A 16,233-nucleotide genomic window follows, 5' to 3' on the forward strand; every position below is an offset into this window, starting at 1 on the left:
AGCAGTTATATTGTATGTACTGTTGCATCTCTAACAACACTGAAATTAATTTCAGCAACGTGAAATCCTTAAAGAAATTCAGAGAAGGGAAGAAGAGAAAAGAGAAGAAAGAAAAAAGAAAGAGATTGCCAAACAGGTATTCTTTCTAAGCAGGTGTGCAAAAACCATCGCAGTAACTTTTTCCCAGGACTGTAGCATATGCTTATAAAAATTTGAGAAATTTACATGACTGAATTGTCCTGGACATCTTTTCTCATACAGTGCTTCTAATAGACCTAGGTTAAAATAAGTTCTTGATTATATGGAGTTTATTTCTGGAATAAAATCAACTGTAAGGCAAAGTAATTTAATATATTAGCATCTTAAGTGTACTGAGATGGACATTTTCAAGCAGATGTAGAAAAAAGCCAGTGTGTTAATGTTTCCAGTTTCATTATAAAGAATCTTTACTTCTTTCCCATGGGCAGTGCTGAAAGGTATTTTCTAAATCTCAGCACATCTTTCTCAGCCTATTTCTTCTGTGATCTGGGTGACTTTGTAGAATGGTAGTCAAGTACAGGCATATTTTGAGGATAGGAAGCAGTTTCTGTACTTATTTGGTGTTTTTCCTGATTTATAGGAACGTTTAGAAATAGCTGCTCTGACAAATCAAGAAAATTCTCAGAGGAGAGATGCTGCAGGATATAGAGTTGGTTCCAGTTTAAATGGGAGCTGTTTGGAACATAAAGTGAATAATAAACACCGACCAAATTCAGCTGGACGTTCAAAGTAAGTATGTCTGTTTGCATGTGGATTTTTTATTAATTTTTTTTCAAACATTAGATTTCAAAGTGAAATTTGAAGGCAAGAGAGTAATGTGCTGTGTTGCTTAGCTGTTTGTTTTGGTCTGCCCCCTCCCGTTCCTCCCCCACTTCATTTGTTATGGTTTAACTCATTCACATGCTGTAGTTGGGAACTTTCCAATTAAGAGAGTCAGCTTGGCCCTTAGTTTACCTTAGAAAGTATTTGGCCATCATTGGAAGGTATATTCAGGGCTTACTTAGTTTCTTAAAAGTATGCAATATATTGGCAGTTGCAGAAAAAAATATTTAAAATCAGCTAATGAAGGTTTTGTAATAGCACAGTAACTTAAAGCTTGTATTGATCTCAAAACATTTGCTGTGAAGATACATCAGTATAAAGTTCCTTGTTGGAGAATGGGATAATGCTGATTGCATTTGCAGAGCAACTTATTGCAGGGAAGATCAGAGTTATTGGAGGATTCTTTTGCTGGTACATAACTTGTCTAGGTGAGGATTGGTAGGTTGGGGTTTTGGTTTTGTTTTGAGGTTTTGGGGGTTTTTTTAATTTTCTTTTTTCCCCCCTTTCCTGTGTTCATAGCTAATATAACTGTCAAAGACAGTGGAGATATCCTGGTATTAATTTTCCTAGTTTTCATTCAGGTTGTGCCAATGACTTGTTATTTGGACTGCTGTTTTAATCGAAATAGTGCATTCCTGCTTTTTTTTCTTGTCTATAGACTTCAAAATTGTTTTCGCATCATGCATCAGCAACACTGGCTACCTGAAGCAGAAGTTTTTCTTTGATCTATCCTACTTTGACTCTTGCTGTCATCTCTTCCCTTTGCCTATCCCAAGTCGTATTTGGCAGTTGTTTCTATATAGTGTTTGATAGTCCATAAATCTCTCTTTCTATCCTCTTGCTAACAAATGAGACGCTGTCTGTGCTTGCGGAACATGATGTGCGTCTCAAAGGTTTGTTACTATGCTTTAATGAAGAGCACAGTGGACTTATGTTGACTTTCCACACAAATTCCTATATTATGTGTTCTTATTAAGAAAAAAACCAAAACCTAACAAAACCAAAAAGGCAGAGTTACTTATTTTAACAGTGATGAAAATAATCACAAAGGATTTTGAAATGTTGAAACTTCTAATGATGCCATGTTTGTAGAGTTAAGCAAAAGCTAGATGTGTTTAGTTTTGAGGTCTCTCTTCACAGGAAGAATGGTGCTGTATTTTTATCTGTTTATGAAGCCTGAAACTTTGGATATTGTGATACAAACTTTTAGAAGACTATTAAAATCTAAAATAATTTCCTTTATAAAATATATATATGAATTCAGAAAGCCAGATGCTTTCTTTTGTCTATTTTTCTTTATGAAGCAATTGTAAGAAGTTCCCTGTGGTACCTCCTTTCTATGTAGCACTTTTTACCTCTTTTTGTTTTCTTTTAATAAATTCAATATTTTGAAAGAGCGTCTACATTACCCTTCATACACTCCTGTGATCTCTATACGTGATTGCATTTATTTGGAGGATACTCTTACAGTGGTGATATTTCTATTAATTTTTAAATAGATTGTACCAAGAAGGAGTGGAGGTTGATTTGGTTTAGTGGTCTTGAGTTCTTTCTGGTCTTGAGTGCAGCTCTGTACATGAACATGAGAAGAAACACCCTAATCATACTTACTTTGAAAGTTTTTTGCAAAACTTCCCTTTTCTTGAAGGAGGAGTTTAGGGTAGTAAAGGAGGCAAATGGGAAATCCATTTTAAATTAGGAAAAATAATTAAGCTAAAGCTGGAATGAACTTCCAAAATTGTATTTATTTGCTTTGTTTGTAATGTTTTGAAAGAGAACGCAAATCAAGTCAAACTTATGTATTTTTCAGAGCTGTAAAATGTTTACTATGAGTGTCATCCTAAGATGCAGAAGTTTTCAGTTTTGGGTTCTATTTCTGGCTTTGAATATAGCGACCCAGTGTAGCATGAGGTTGCTGCTAAAATGCTGGATTTCTAATCAAACATATATCTTTGCACTAACTCAGTGTCTTTAAAATCAATGGATATTATCATTGGATGCAAAAGTCTCTGAAAGCTAATCCTCTTGCAAAACTGATACCTTTAAGGACTTAGGGACTGCAACAATAATATCTTTTTGAGGTGGAGACAAATGTTCTGTTCACGTTGCAGACGAGAACGCCACTTTTCTGTTAGTAATAACGAAGAGTCTCCTGGAAATTACGAAGTTTTGAACTTCAGCACAAGTGGTTCTGGACAACTTATTGTCCATAAAGGAAAATGTCTAGGTAAGCAAAATTACCATTGCAGCTCGAAATATTGGGGTTTGGGCTGTTGCTCTTTTTGAGAGGGAGAACTTAAACAATGTTAAGAGGTACTAGCAGCAAGGGCGGAGAGAATATTGTTGTGGAGTGTGAAATGTCCCAGTCGAGTGGGAGAGCGTACTAGGAAAAGTTACTTTGTGGTAAATATTTTGTATTTTCTTAGGACTATTTTAAGTAAAAATTTGCTTCTCCAGATACAATTACGTAACTGAATGGCCATACAAAAAAAGCCTGCACTTTCTCAACATTTTATATTCTCTATGTAACTAAAATAATACTGAAAACTATTTACTTGTAAATTTAAATAGCTAGCTTGTCAGATACACATGACTACCAAGCAAGAAGTCATTTAGCTTTCAGTAACGTGTGAAACCAGCGATGAGCACAGGGTTAGAAATGCATGCTTACAGTCCTTCCATTGCTGCTGATAGCAATGGCATAAAAGCAGACATTTTAGCGAAAACATAAACACAGGCAACGATATGAGACCGTCAGAGCTGAAAGACCTCCATGAACGAACCATCAAATGTTTTCATTGTTGATTGTTAACGTAGCACTTCCTCAGTGCTATACACCTTCAGGTATAGCCAGAAAGACTCTAGGGCAAAGAGAATTTTATTGTTTTGCAGTTTGAGGATAAACAATTATGTTACTGAGTGTAGAGCTTGGGATTTGCTCAGCAGGAAGAGTGTTCGTTTATTAAAACCTGAAATTCTTTAAAATGTGCAGCAGTTTTTTGCCAAAGTGTTATTGCTTTCATTTGACTACTGCCGCATAGCATTCAGTCTCATCATACCATTTTCTGTACCTACCATGGTAGGTATGGAGCTTGTTTAGTTGTAATTAGGTTTGTGTTTCTGAAATTGTAGAAACAGGCTTACTGCTTGTTTGTTTAGCATTTGTAGGAGCTCTTGTCAAGTCTTTAGAAACAAAAGAAGCCATGTTCCTCTTCTTTCTCTTTATGTATAGGCAAAGATGAACAGCTTGGTAAATCGGTCTACAATGCCTTGGAAATTCGCAGTGGAGACTTTGTTTTAGTATATGAGTGGGTTCTGCACTGGCAAAAAAAAATGGGAAGGTTTCTTACATCGCAAGAAATAGAAAAGATTGAGAAGTGTAAGAAACAGGTAATGCCCTTATTTTGTATTTGGCTTAATAAAGCATAGGTGGGGTTCAGTGCTTTTTCTTGAGGCTGCTAGTTCATATTAAACTTGAGAGGGTGATGATGAGCTTGAAAATGCTAGGGTTTAGAGTATCTGCACCACGGAAGATGGGCGTATTGGGGTATTCACGAGTTCATTTACAATAAAATAAATGGAAGAAAGTGTATTTGCAAGTATGCATAAATAAATTAATAAAATATTAAAATTCTAGAGAAAGAGGGAATCAAGCTTACCTGGCAGAAACCAAAGTTGTTCTTGCCCCTTGTGTACAACACTTCCTTTCCAGAAAAGGATGAGAATGTCATATACTTTATATGTATTTTGTATATGTTATATATTTTTGTAGTGGTGTGTTCATGAGGTATGACACAATGCATGTTATGTTGTGTTTCTCTAACAGCTTCAGGGTGCAGAAACAGAGTTCAGCTCACTGATGAAGCTAAGTCACCCAAACATAGTACATTATAAATGTATGAACCTTAAAGAACGGGACGATTCAATTGTGGTGGACATTTTAGTGGAGCACATAAGTGGTTACAGCCTTTCTACATACTTACACAAAGAGACTCCAGTTCCAGTTGAGCAGTTGCGACATTATGTGACCCAGATCTTGTCAGCTCTTGACTACTTGCACAATAATTCAGTAGTGCACAAAGTTCTTTGTGCTTCCAGTGTCCTGGTAGATGCTGAAGGAAACATCAAGGTGACAGACTACAGCATTTCCAAACGCTTAGCTGATATCTGCAAAGCAGATGTTTTTGAGCAAACCAAAGTTCGTTTTAGTGAGGATGGTCTTCCCAGCAAACCTGGAAAAAAAGGAGATGTGTGGAGTCTGGGCTTGCTTCTGCTATCACTCAGCCAGGGCCAACTAACCAAGGAATATCCAGTTGCTGTTCCTACCAGTTTACCTGCTGACTTCCAAGACTTTCTGGAAAAGTATGTTTGTTGCGTTCCTCTATCTTTTTGTCTTTGACTTTTTTTTTTTCTTTTTTTTTAAAGACTTGAACGTTTTTTTGAAAGAACAGCTAAATCCCCCTGTGTCGCTAGTCATAGTTTTTAGAGAAGAGGTGGTTGCTCACTAATGGCTCAGGCTGCTACTCTGGGGTTCGGGCGAACAGGTCTGGTGCTCTTTTCTTCTCTGCCCTGCCACCAACTCTGTGTGTCACTGCGGATAAGTCATTTAGTCTGTCTTTGCTTCTGATTCCCATCTGAATGATAAAGGTGATAATTTCTTAAATATAAGGAGACCTCTTTGAACATTTAGGCCTGCTGTGGAGTAGAGCTTTGAACAGATCTCTCCTTGGTTTGCTAATAGATGCGTTTGCTTGGAAGATAAGGAAAGATGGACTCCTCAGCAGTTGTTACAACACAGTTTTATAAACATTCCACGAATGAAAATACCTGTAGCTGAAGAAAATCTAGATGGTAAGAAACTTGGTTCTTTTTGTATTCTGCTAAATAAATGGACTACATGCCTGCAGTAACAGAAGAATTGAGCTGTGCTAGAGCTTCACAAGACTGCACAAGTGTTTTATATTAACTAACCTAGAAATTAAAGACCATACTAGCTTTTATATCCATGACTAGCTGGTGTAGGCCGACTGCTGTGGTCTCATCAATAGAAGCAGCTGATGCTTTAATTAAGCCTGTAGATTCATCCACCTCCTGCATGGTGTAAATGTCAGACTTAACTTTGTCCTTGGAAGATGCTGTTCCAATGAGACTTCTTTCCTCATTATGTTCTTGTTAGAATCGGTTCCTTTGTCCATCATAATTAATGTTAGTAATTAAAACTGTATTAAGGTTTATTCTTGTACCAGAGCTTAACTCTACACAGCAGAGCACTTCTGTATTTTAGGTTTTAGTTGCACTTGAAGTTGTTTAGTTTTTATCTTCTTCCTGATGCTTATTTGTTATTCCCTTGTGCTTTATCCCCATGGCCCCATACTGCTAGTGGTGGTAATTTTGATGTCCTTGTTACAGATTCAGCAGGTATAGATTGCATCGAGACAGTTGTACCCAGCAGTCAGATATCCAGCGCTTCGTTCTTCACAGAAACACAGAGACAATTTTCACGCTACTACAATGAGTTTGAAGAGCTGAAATTACTTGGTAAAGGGGCTTTTGGAGCAGTCATCAAGGTATGGTAAAAAAATTACTTCCTTCTGTGGAATCCTTTTGGGGATGTATTTGTTTTCTCTGAAGCAAAACGATATATTCAATGTATGCATGGTTTTATTTATTACTTTCTAGTGTGCTGTGCCTGTGTTGTGATTTTTATCCGGAATTCTGTAGGCTGATAAGTTTTGCGAGAGATTGCTGTGAGTCTGGGGAGAAGCCTGTCATTATGAGGAAGCTTGCATTTGAATTGTAGTCATTTCCCAGGTGGAAGGAAAACTTCCTCTTCCATTAAATCATTCTACGTCTGGCTCTCTTGGTAAGACATTTATAAGCATTTGACTTTAGATTTATTTTAATTTTGCAGGTGAGAAATAAGCTTGATGGTTGCTATTATGCTGTGAAACGTATCCGCATAAACCCTGCCAGCAAGCAATTTCGGAGGATTAAGGGGGAAGTAACATTACTTTCCCGCTTGAACCATGAGAATATTGTGAGGTATTACAATGCTTGGATAGAAAAACATGAAAGTCCTGTTCCCACTCTGTCATCATCTGAAACAACTGAAGAGAAAAGAGTGCCTACCAAAGCTGGTCTCTTCATCCATGCTGCTGAGGAGACAAATGATGTGGAAGCTAATGCTCCTCCTCTGGTTTTGACAAGTTCAGTTGAGTGGAGTACTTCATGCGAAAGATCCTCCAGCAACAAATTCAGTGGAGCTGATCAGGAGTCCAGTGATGACGATGATGATGGTGATGGAGTGTTCTCGCATTCATTTTTGTAAGTAGGCTTCGGTATTGGCACTGTAGTGAATGTCAGCAGAGTTGGTTTTTCCAAGTTTGCGTCTTTTATTCTCACTTCTTTTGTCAGAGGTAACTCACTGCATTTCCATTGTGTCCCCTGGTTCAATATCAGTGTATTTTCCAGCAGTCAGATAACCAGGGAGAGGAAAATTTGTAGCTAAAAACTGTCAGTGTGAGAGGAAAATTCTGATTTAGGCTTCTAGAAGTTTCATAGCATTTGTGTCAGAATGCACAACTTTATGTTGTTTACTTTATGTTGTGCTGCCTTTTCCAACCTTGAGAGTGAAGTTTTTAATAAACAATCCTGAAATATTAGAAATCCTGAAAAATATCTTGTCTGCCCTTTTTGTTTTGATTTTTATAAATGTAAGCCATACCTGCCTCTGTGTATGGAGTGGTTCTTTCACTCATGGTGTTTTTTTGTTTAAGCAGGTAAGTAAACTTATCAGTGTTGCTTATTGAATATAGAAATTCAATTTTACTGATGCAAATATATACCTTTCCTTTAAGAGACTGGGCTGTCAAAGGAAGTGTTGCTTTGCAAGCAGGATACTTTCTCAGGTTTTGTTTTGTTTTGCTTTTTTGTTTAAGGCATATAGATCATCTTCAGCAGAAGCTTAGACTTTCTTTTTTTCTCTTTTTTCCACAAATAGTTTCCATATTTTTTAGTCAATATTTCTTGGTAATATTTATCTAAGGAAAACCAAAACTTTAGGGTTTTTTCTTTGTCTTTTTTAAACAGGCCGACCACAGATTCTGACAGCGAAATAATTTTTGATAACGAGGATGAAAACAGTAAAGATCATCCTCCAGTAAGTATCAAGATAGAGCTAGTGAAAATGAAAAGCTCATAAAATAGTCTTTGACAAGCAAACAGGTTAGTTGGGAAGTTTTGTTTCACTGCTGGTGTAAGTACAGAACCACATAAGGTTATGTTCCATCAGAGAAAATGTTGTGCCATCATGAGCTGCGTTCCATAGAAATCATAGTCTGATGCAGCTAGGCTAGACTCTGTTTCCCATAGTGTACATTGAGCTAAACGTGTGTTGCGCTTTAGTCATGAGCCTGGTTATTGCAAGTTTAACACTTCAGTATGTACTTGATTTATCAGTTAACCATATGGATTGCCTTACATTATCTGGAAGTTGAAATTCTGTTCTGCTTTTAGATGATATAAACCAATATATTTGCTCATGGTAGTCACTTTTTTGAAAGTGGTGACAATACGTGTTGCTAGCAGTCAAAAAGAGATGGAAAGTCAGGATAATGTGTAAGGTTTTAGGTGATTATAAGAGTTTGTGCCACAGCACTTGCTGTGAACAGTCAGGGCACTGTTTCACTGGAGAGCTAATGCACAGTTTTACTACAGCATCTAGAATCTGTCGTTGCCAATCCCAATGATCTGTAAGATGCTCTTATTAAAGCTTCATCTCCTTCCTCTTTCTGTTGTAATGTACATTGGCATGAAAAAGCTTTCAATGCCTCATTTAATCATATGGTAGTGCATTTTGTCACTATATATGCTATACCAAAATTATTGCTTGGGGGCGGGTGTTGCATGTTAATTGCATTAAGTGAGCTTAGTATATTTTAGTTTCAGATTTTTTTATTTTTTAATTTTTTTTAAAAAAACATGATGATATACTTTGAGATTTAGGTTTCATCCAGATCTTCTGGAATGTTTTTCCTCCAGTGTCTAATGATGGCAAAATGTTACATGTTCTCACTTTGAAAATGAAAGTTGGGTCACACCTGTTTTTCTAGTTTATTTAGAACTAGTGGCATTACAGAAATGTCAATATATTATTTTGCTGTTATTCAAACCTAGCCGTGGAAGGTGAGTTCTCATCAATGTGTTACAGCCATTAAAAAATAGTAGTATGCATAAAAAAACTCTGGACATCTTCCTGTAGTAACTGTTCTGTTACTTTTATTGTGATAAAGGATGAAGAAGGCAGTGAGAAGAATAGCCATGGAGGAGAAGACAGGGCACCAGTCATTCAGACAGTGCATTACCTGTATATTCAGGTACAAATGTGCTTGCATTTTCAGATAAAAGAATATTGTTTTTTCCAGCCTGCAGAGATTAATTGCTGGTTTTCATGAGAAAAGAAATGACCTTTAAAAAACGCGAATGAGACTGGGTTCAGTGTTGGTTTTACAATAGACTGGTTTTGTGGAAGGCACTGTGCAATGCACATGGCTTGTTATGCCTTCCAAGGTGCCGTAGTTATGCCTGGAGAGAGCAAAGTTTTGTAGTGCCATAGTGTGTAATGGGATTGCTGCTGCGGCTTATGTACAAGTAAAAGTTAGCAACTCCTGACCTAACCTTAGAACAACCCACCCAAACAACTGGTTTGAGTCTGTGGCTTCCAAAGCATTGTTTGCCTTGTGCTTGTTGTTTGTTTAGAATATCCACCCAACCCCATAACACTGTAGCTGGCGTTCTTCGGTTTGGTTGTGGTGTTAATTCCCAATGTGGAGTTGAAGTCTACTGTATTAACTTCCAGAGGTGAAGTTGTATTTCACAGATGCGTTCTCTTCAAAGGCATTATGTTGTGTATGCGCTTTCTTTTAACAGAAAACAGTGACTTGCAAAGCCATTGTATGGCCCTAACAGTAGGCACAAAATAAAATTCCTGCAGGTTTGCAACTTCAGGCTTTACTACTGACAACATATCCTTTGTGTTAGGACTTAGACTGTTTCTGAGAGAAGTTGATTATCATAGCTAACTGTTCTGTGGTGATGTGTGTTTTTTTTATAACAGACAATGCTAGAGCTTGTCTAGAAGAAAGATGCAATTAATGGAATTAGATTTTAATAAGCTTGTTCTGCATATGTTCATAATATAAGCAGTTAAGACGCCAAGTAAAATAAAGCCAGAGATTCTTTAAAGTATGGTTTAAGTGTGCATTATGGCTTGGCTGGTTTCACCTTGTTCTTAAAATTTACTTTAGAGAATGTACTACTCTACAAAGTCTATCATTGTCCCAGCAAATGGGGTAGGACCTGTAAGTGAATGCATGTTTTCTAGCTAAAAGACAGGTCTCGGGAAAATACCAAACAGCTGAATGTTTTGGTGGTACTGTTTGCTCCTGAACTGTGTGTTACAGAACCAGGCATTAATATGCACACAGATTAAAAAAAAAAAAAGTTTCTGATAGTTTCTTTTCTTGACAAAACTGCTCTTTCTTCCCTCTGCCCCCTTCACATGCACGACTCAAGATGGAGTATTGTGAAAAGAGCACGTTAAGGGATACTATTGACCAAGGGTTATATGAAGACACCAGTCGGCTCTGGAGACTTTTCCGAGAAATTTTGGATGGGTTAGCTTACATCCATGAAAAGGTCAGTGAATATGACAAGTTATGACCTGTCTGTAATATCTGTGTTGCACCTCTTTCTATATGGATTTCTTCATGTTCTGTTCATTTTTGTGTGCTTATTAACAAGATTTGTTCCTTGCCATTTATTAATCTGTTTAGGGGTTTAGAATATTTTTATCATAAACGTGAATTATTGTAATGAAACACTTTAGATTTTTCCCTTTGTCACAAAAACTTGACCACCTTTAAAAACATTTTGTAGGTATCTAGTAGCACTGAAAATTGTTTCTAGCTTCTGGGCTACAGACTATAGTCTTACTTCAAAATTAATCGTTGGTGACTTAATGCAGTAGACTTCCCACTGTAAGAAAAGTATGTAATACAGTTTTCCAGTCTGTTATAAAGAGAGTTTTATTTTCAGTTGTGTTTATTGTTTAATATTCCGTGGGTCTCCTTTTTTTTTTTTTTTTTCCTCCTGCTGTAACAGGGAATGATCCACAGAGACTTGAAACCTGTGAACATTTTTTTAGATTCAGATGATCATGTCAAAATTGGTGATTTTGGTTTAGCTACAGATCATCCAGCAAATGCAGTAAGTACAACTGAAAGTGAATGAAAAAACTTGAATTTACTGTTGTATTAACATGAAAGTTGAAAACAAAACACAAAAATATAGTGCTCATTGGACTTTATATTGTGAATCATAGAATCATAGGGTTGGAAGGGACCTCTGGAAATCATCTAGTCCAACCCTCCTGCCAGAGCAGGGTCACCTTAGAGCAGGTTACACAGGAACGTGTCCAGGCGGGTTTTGAATGTCTCCAGAAATGGAGACTCCACGAATGCCATAACTTTTTTAATTCTAAGGTTCTGGAATTAAACCATGTACTGCCAACCAAAGCGGTAAGAAAAGCCAATAGAAGCATTTCAGATGTTTGTTTTCCTGATTTCAGGTGGTCTCTAAACAAGAAGAAAATCACTCGGATAGTTTTGCTATATCTGACCCATCAGGTTAGTTTACATAGCAACTTGTTCTAAATTATTTTAAGCAAACAATTATATTCTGCAGTCTTATATACTCTGTTAGAACTTCCATTCATGCTTTGAAAATAAAACCTTTTTTATGGGGGGTGGGGGGGAAAGCAATCACCAACTTTTCGGTAGATGTGTTACATATAATCTGGCAGTTTTGTCTGTTATCTAAAAATTCATTTTCTTCCACTGCTAGCCTTCTGCCATAGATAAGTGATTTTCTTATGGTAAAGTATATAGAGATCCTGTAAAAATGTTCCATCTGCACTTCCATTTTCCTGCTTGTACGGGACAATTTCAAGACTTCAGGGATTTTTTGTTTGGTAGGGTTTTTTTGACACCTTCCGTAACAGGTTGAATTTTGTGTTTTGAGAAAACTTTACTACATTATGTGTCTTAAGATGAGTGTAATGGAAGTGAAATTTAGTTGTATCACTTGTGTGCTGACCTACTACAATTCTGTAAAGCAGTAGATAGGTTTAGATACTACAGGCAGACGCAGATCGTTGACATGTGAAGGTAAGACGTGTCTGTTCTGCAAACTGTTCTCGACTGGGTCTCTCTCAATAAGGAATGCATTCCAACCTAGAAGAAATTAGGACAGAAGATGAGCAAGTATTTTCTTGACTTTTGATGCTGCATTTCTCTCCCACTTTGTCAAAACCAGCACTCTTATCTTTTGCCATGTAGGTAATTTGACGGGGATGGTTGGCACTGCGCTGTATGTCAGCCCAGAGGTCCAAGGAAGCACTAAGTCCACGTACAATCAGGTAAGATTAAGCAGGCCTAGGAGAAAGATATCGTGGAATCTAAGGTACCATCGACAATTTGCGTCATTCCTGCTCAACAAAAGTGAATTCAAGGTGGAATGGGGTGTGATGGGACTGCTGCGATAAGCAAGGGAGTGAGAAATATTCCTCTGAGAGGAGACCAAGGGTAGAAGGATGTGGGCTAGTCGGTTTTTATGCTGGTGCTGTGATGATGACTAGGTGCAAGTGACTTCAAGTCAAAAGCGTGTAATCATGGAGGACCTTTATAACTAAATTGGATAGAAGTCTTGCAGTCTTCAGTTAAGGTAAAATGTCATAATCAGAATTATGTATTGCTCTCATGAATTCCTAATTTTGGGAGGTGGGGGTGCATTTTTTTTCATCAAAGAGGATCCTGCTTGTACGCAGAGATGCGCTGAATTTCAAAGCAAGACTGCTTTCAAAGTGGGAGTCCTTTGCGCCATAGCAGTGCTGTGATGATAGAAGGCATTGAAGTCTACCAAATCTTACTGGATCATGTTATTTAACAAAAATTTGAAAAACAAAAACAGCAACAACAAAAAAAACACTCCTCTCTCTGGATGTAATATATTGTGACACTTAACCAAAACATTATTATTTTTTTCTCTGCTGTCATCTTCTGCAGAGAATTCACCGGTATTACATTTAAGTTTCCATTTTTTTTCTTCCTTAGAAAGTGGACCTATTCAGTCTGGGTATAATATTCTTTGAAATGTCTTACCATCCCATGAGTACTGCATCAGAAAGGATCTTTGTTCTTGGCCAGCTAAGACTGGTAAGTATACAGATATAAAAGGTACTAATTCTGTGCATGAAGTAGTTTAAGAGAAGGAAAAGGATGCAAAACATGTCAAAAATGTTTTCTCGGGGAGTGTTTAAAAAAAAAAAAAAAGTTTATCTAATGAAAAGTGAAGAATAAAGTTTGGAGCTGGTACTGACATTGCCTTCATGCACTGTGTATTTTCTAATGGTATTACCATCAGTCAGCGTAGCTGATAAATGCCTGTGATTATGGACTGTATCTTCATTTTATAAGACATCATAAAAGCATATCAGTGACATTCTTTTCCCTTTTAGCTCTTTAAACTAAATTTGCCATGTGTTTTCTGCTTTCTCTGCCCCGCCCACGGGCAATAAAAATGCTTAGTTTCCTTGTTTAAATATGTAGAACTTAAAAATAAGACTAGGCTGAGCAAGGTGGACTGCCTGTTATAATTCAAGGGTTTTGTTTTTGTTTTTTATAGCCCAGTATTGTATTTCCTAAAGACTTTGATGAAGTCAAGAATGCAAAACAGGTAATTTTGAAGACAATTTAACTGTTAGGTATCCCTGTCAAGAAACGGTAATTATTATTTTTCCCACTTAATTTTACATTAGTAATCTCTGCCAAGTTCTTATTACGTGACATTAGAACAAAATAAGAAAAAAAAAAAAAAATCTTGAAAGAATATACGAAGTTGATGAGGAAATATGCTTACCTACAAAATGCCCTGAGCACAGTCAGGAAGAAATGCAGAGTTCGCTGGCATACCTTTTAAGCTCTGAGGGACAATTTTCATTTTTTAGGCTCAGACAAATGGCAGCTATATTGTCTAACCCTTAATTTAAACTTTTGAAATCTGCATCACAGAACAGAAAGAGATCTGCAAGCTAAATTGACTGCTCTGTGTTTGTAAAGAGCTGTTGTGGATGCTTCTGTGGCAAAGAAATGAAGTGATAAGGAGCAGTGTAATCTTTTCTGCACCATGTAGATAAGTTTTTTCCTTGTGCTAGTGGACTCTTTCAGTGACCATTAGCCTTAGCTTTTTGTCTCTTATGCTTGTGGAACAGCAATCTGCCTGTTACTGGTACCATAAAAATGTTTCTATCCTGTACAGTTTACTGAAATATGCCAGGAAGATTTGATTTGCCCTTCTTTAATATCTGTAACTCTCAAATCTTTCTTGTTGTGCCTATGATTCTGCTTTCTCTTAACTTTGTTAATAAAGAGATGCCAGAGCTAGCATAACATAGAACAACAAAAGGATACTACATGTTATGTCATCCCAAGAGATAAATTTCTAATAATTTTTGTGGTTTAGTAAATTTTATTCAGATAGTAACACAATAAAAGATATTTAGAATTTCATAAGCAAAGAATATCCACTCTAAAGATTTAGGTCCTGCTTTCTTTTTTGTCCCTTATACAGTCTCATAATTTTTTTATTAATGTTTGTTGTAAATACTGCTAATATATAAAAATTTTCTGAACTATAAAATTTTGATTTAATTTGTAGAGATCAGTTATTACATGGCTCCTGAACCATGATCCTGCAGCACGACCAACAGCTGTGGAGCTGTTAAAAAGTGAACATCTTCCACCACCACAGATGGAAGAGTCTGAACTCCATGAAGTACTCCACCACACCTTAGCAAATGTGGATGGAAAGGCCTACCGGACTATGATGAGTCAGATATTTTCACAGCGTGTGTCTCCAGCTATAGACTATACCTATGACAGTGATTTGCTGAAGGTTTGTAGGTCTTTAGGGGATGTGTAGGGTTGTTTTCCTATGTTGGATTTTAAAAAAAATGTTTTGCTGGGTAAACTCAAAACATGTTTGAGAGAATTGCGTTATCTCTTAACCTTCATGTTAGTTCCCATTTAAAACTACAGATCTGTAGTATGTGGGCTTGAATTATCACTTCCTATTTGAACTTTACGTTCATTCCTCAGTGATGAGAGTAGTTTTTGATTGTAGCAGCTAGAGCTTTAAGCTTCTGTCCAAATGATTGCTTTCTTCACTCTTCATTTCTATCAAACTAATGGTACTTGCACCTGATTTGCCTGTGACTGTTTTCTTCCCTTTTTAATCATGGCAATTGAAGTAATTCTTGGTTTCTCAATTCTTAATTCTTTCTAAATCTAAAGAAATACAAGGTAATGTGGTACAGTAATGCTTTATATAGCTATGTTTGGTTTTTTTTTATTATGTAAGCATTACAATTTATTATAGTAGGACAAGATATCAGAATGCTTATTGCCTATATTACATGGAGTGTTCTTGGTACATGAATTATATATGTTCTGTTTATTTGTGATGGTTTCAGGGTAGTTTTTCTATTTGGGCAGCCAAGATACAGCAGCATGTATGTGAGATTGTCAGCCGGATATTTAAAAGACACGGTGGGTGTGCTTACAACAGTTGTTCGTTTCCTTTTTCGTGACTGAATAGATTTAAGAAAATTGTCCAGGCACTATGTTCAATAGTTGCATATCATTTGAAGCTTTCCATTGTTTTTTGCTGTTATTTTGGCATCCCAGTAATAGCTGTTAACTTGAAATCTGAATTATTATTTCTGTAGAAGGAACAGTGAAAATCTTAAGTATATCTTCAAATGTATTTGGTTGTTCTGGTAAGTCTGTATGAGCTTTTAGAGGTAGGGAGTGTTGTGTAAAATCTAGATCTAAGTATAAGGATGGCTCTATGGTGAAAGACCAGGCATCCATATAGCACAGTAACCTGTGTCTGAACATAGCCAGGATGGGAATGGCCTCAGGAGTGTGGAAACAGAGCAAGTGTTTAGTGGTACTTTCAGTGATATTGCTTTTAGCAATAATTGGCTGCTCAGGAACTTCCTGATCCAGAGCTGGTATCATGGTGTTTAAAGCCTTTTCTTTCCAGGACTCTATCCAGTCATTAGTAATAGTATTTGCTTAAAATTAGTTTTTAAGAGACGAAGAAAATTTATGCGCACAGTCACATTTGAAATACTGTAATGATTCATGATATTATTTTATATAAAATACAGAATTAGAAACTGAGAGATTTCCTAATATATCATAATACGATGAAGCATGATCAGGGTTTGATAATACAAAAGAATGAGAAACT

The 16,233-nt window shown here is 36.7% G+C and overlaps 1 protein-coding gene across 9 annotated transcripts in view; it reads left to right on the top strand.

Annotated features, from left to right (window-relative positions):
* Positions 1 to 16,233, top strand: part of EIF2AK4 (eukaryotic translation initiation factor 2 alpha kinase 4) — a 44,609-nt gene that overhangs the window by 7,097 nt on the left and 21,279 nt on the right. For all 9 annotated transcript variants that reach the window (XR_008465902.1, XR_008465903.1, XM_054198262.1 and 6 more), the window contains exons 5-22: positions 56 to 136; positions 620 to 768; positions 2,973 to 3,088; positions 4,094 to 4,251; positions 4,688 to 5,223; positions 5,603 to 5,712; positions 6,271 to 6,428; positions 6,773 to 7,185; positions 7,951 to 8,020; positions 9,153 to 9,236; positions 10,435 to 10,557; positions 11,023 to 11,127; positions 11,489 to 11,546; positions 12,258 to 12,337; positions 13,032 to 13,133; positions 13,603 to 13,653; positions 14,635 to 14,871; positions 15,449 to 15,524. Coding sequence is in view for 7 of the 9 variants with exons in the window: in XM_054198262.1 (XP_054054237.1) it covers positions 56 to 136; positions 620 to 768; positions 2,973 to 3,088; positions 4,094 to 4,251; positions 4,688 to 5,223; positions 5,603 to 5,712; positions 6,271 to 6,428; positions 6,773 to 7,185; positions 7,951 to 8,020; positions 9,153 to 9,236; positions 10,435 to 10,557; positions 11,023 to 11,127; positions 11,489 to 11,546; positions 12,258 to 12,337; positions 13,032 to 13,133; positions 13,603 to 13,653; positions 14,635 to 14,871; positions 15,449 to 15,524 (2,707 nt within the window). In the remaining 2 variants the exon portion in view is untranslated. The remainder of the gene's footprint in view (positions 1 to 55; positions 137 to 619; positions 769 to 2,972; positions 3,089 to 4,093; positions 4,252 to 4,687; positions 5,224 to 5,602; positions 5,713 to 6,270; positions 6,429 to 6,772; positions 7,186 to 7,950; positions 8,021 to 9,152; positions 9,237 to 10,434; positions 10,558 to 11,022; positions 11,128 to 11,488; positions 11,547 to 12,257; positions 12,338 to 13,031; positions 13,134 to 13,602; positions 13,654 to 14,634; positions 14,872 to 15,448; positions 15,525 to 16,233) is intronic.

The sequence above is a fragment of the Rissa tridactyla genome, chromosome 4 (genome assembly GCF_028500815.1).
Source record: "Rissa tridactyla isolate bRisTri1 chromosome 4, bRisTri1.patW.cur.20221130, whole genome shotgun sequence".
Classification (NCBI taxonomy): domain Eukaryota; kingdom Metazoa; phylum Chordata; class Aves; order Charadriiformes; family Laridae; genus Rissa; species Rissa tridactyla.